We start from the raw sequence: 1,851 nt of genomic DNA on the forward strand, positions 1-1,851 counted from the left end.
CCACAGGTTACAGAAATGAAGCTGGATTTCTGAAGTGAAATCTTAGAGCTTCTATATTATAATTAACCACAATCCCCCCTTTGTTTCTGCAGTTTTGGTGTTGCCCCAGCTCCTGAAGAGCCTTTAGCAATTGTTGTGAACTCTGGGTGTGGTGCCATCTGGTCACTGGAATTTATCTACAGAGGTTTGGACTAGATTTTGAACTGCTGCTTGCCAAGCAGATAAAGCATCTCCTTCTCCAGGGTTTTTGTGTAACAGAAGAGTAGGTTAACAACTGAGAAATTAGTATAATCTGTGATATCACATTTATCTTTCAGTGAGAAGTTTTTTTGAGAGAGTGGTGCCCCAGAGCACACCTCCCCTCCTGCCTGGGTGTCACCTGAGTGTGCCCAGGCTTCAGGAGCTTGGAGGAGCTGCAATCTGCAGGGTGCAGATGGAAGAGCAGCACCAGGCCCACGCTGGCTTTCCAGCTATGAAAGCAGGAGCTGATGCTGGTGGCACACATGAGGACATGACCTTTTTCAGAACACTCAAATATGGTAAGAGGAGAAAAAAGAGAAGAGTTTGTTTTGTTATTGGTGTTTCCCCCCATCTCTTCTCCTCCTTGTGCTGCAAAGCCAGTCAACTAGAGGGAATGGGGCAAAGCTGGCAGTGGGCAGATTCAGGCTGGATGTGAGGAAGAAGTTCTTCCCCATGAGAGTGGTGAGACCCTGGAATGGGTTCCCCAGGGAGGTGGTTGAGGCCCCATCCCTGGGGGTCTTTAAGGCCAGGCTGGATGAGGCTCTGGGCAGCCTGGTCTAGTGGGAGGTGTCCCTGCTCATGGCAGAGGGGTTGGAACTGAGTGATCCTTGTGGTCCCTTCCAACCCTGACAGATTCTGATCTGTTTTAGCAGAGGACTTTAGAGCCCTAATGGCTCAATGGTTGGACTTGATGATCTTGGAGGTCCCTTCCAACCTAAAGGATTCTATGATTCTATGATTACTTCAGCTCTCACTCAAAGAGCCAAAGGATGAATACACCTATTGAATACAACTTCCTCAGAACTAACTTCTTAAGCCTTCTGGTACCCTGAAGGCTACAGAACTCTCTCCACAGTACAACTCTCCGTGTGTGACTCCACTCCGCATGGATCTCAGCCTACAAATCAAACCCACCAGTCCCCCTCCTTTAAAGCCAGGGATTCCAGGGGACCCAAGGATTTGTCTGAAGGCTCTCGAGCCGCTGACTCACTTTAGCTCTTGTTGGGAGCAGGGGTCTTGTTCTCCCCCTCCAGCTCCTCCACCCCCGCCTGCGTCATGAGGTCGGCGATGTTCTTCTCCAGGTCGTCTATGCGGCAGCTCATGTCGTCGAGTGACTGCAGTTAAGGACTCTGACAGCAGCACACCACTGCCTGGGGGCTTTGATTGCTTGGTTCTCTTAACTACAGCTTTGCTTAAACTCTTATTGTCACTTAAAACTCATCTTACAAATCCCACTGGTAAATACACTTTAAAATACCTACACGCTTCTGTATCACACAGCACCTTTCTGTTAAAAAGGATATTTCTGCCAATTATCTGGTCAGACATGGTTTGAAATTTGTCCTGCATTTGCTGAAGCAATGTCTGCACCTAATAGAAAAGAAAAAAGAAGTCACCTGTTTTGTTTTCATGAGAGGCTGTTACAGCCTAACCTCAGCTAATGAGGTGATTACAGTGTTCCCAGCTCAGCCGTGCAGGAACACTGAGCTGTGACTCCTTACGCGTCACGGTTTTACACCTATTTGAACGCACACCCAGGAGTGAGGCTGACAGCAACCCGCGCCGAGCCCCAGCAAACGCCTGCGTCCCCCAGGCAGGGCCGAGCCCCCG

At 49.2% G+C, this 1,851-nt stretch overlaps 1 protein-coding gene across 1 annotated transcript; it reads right to left on the reverse strand.

Moving 5' to 3' along the window:
- Positions 1–1,232: 1,232 nt before the first annotated feature.
- HSBP1 (heat shock factor binding protein 1) lies at positions 1,233–1,611 on the reverse strand (the record flags this gene model as incomplete). The annotated part of the gene is made up of 2 exons (XM_008935292.1): positions 1,233–1,351; positions 1,545–1,611. Coding segments are annotated over 2 exons (186 nt in total), but the record flags the coding sequence as incomplete, so codon positions are not given.
- Positions 1,612–1,851: the final 240 nt, after the last annotated feature.

The sequence above is a fragment of the Merops nubicus genome, unplaced genomic scaffold, assembly GCF_000691845.1.
Source record: "Merops nubicus isolate BGI_N331 unplaced genomic scaffold, ASM69184v1 scaffold11862, whole genome shotgun sequence".
NCBI classification, from domain to species: domain Eukaryota; kingdom Metazoa; phylum Chordata; class Aves; order Coraciiformes; family Meropidae; genus Merops; species Merops nubicus.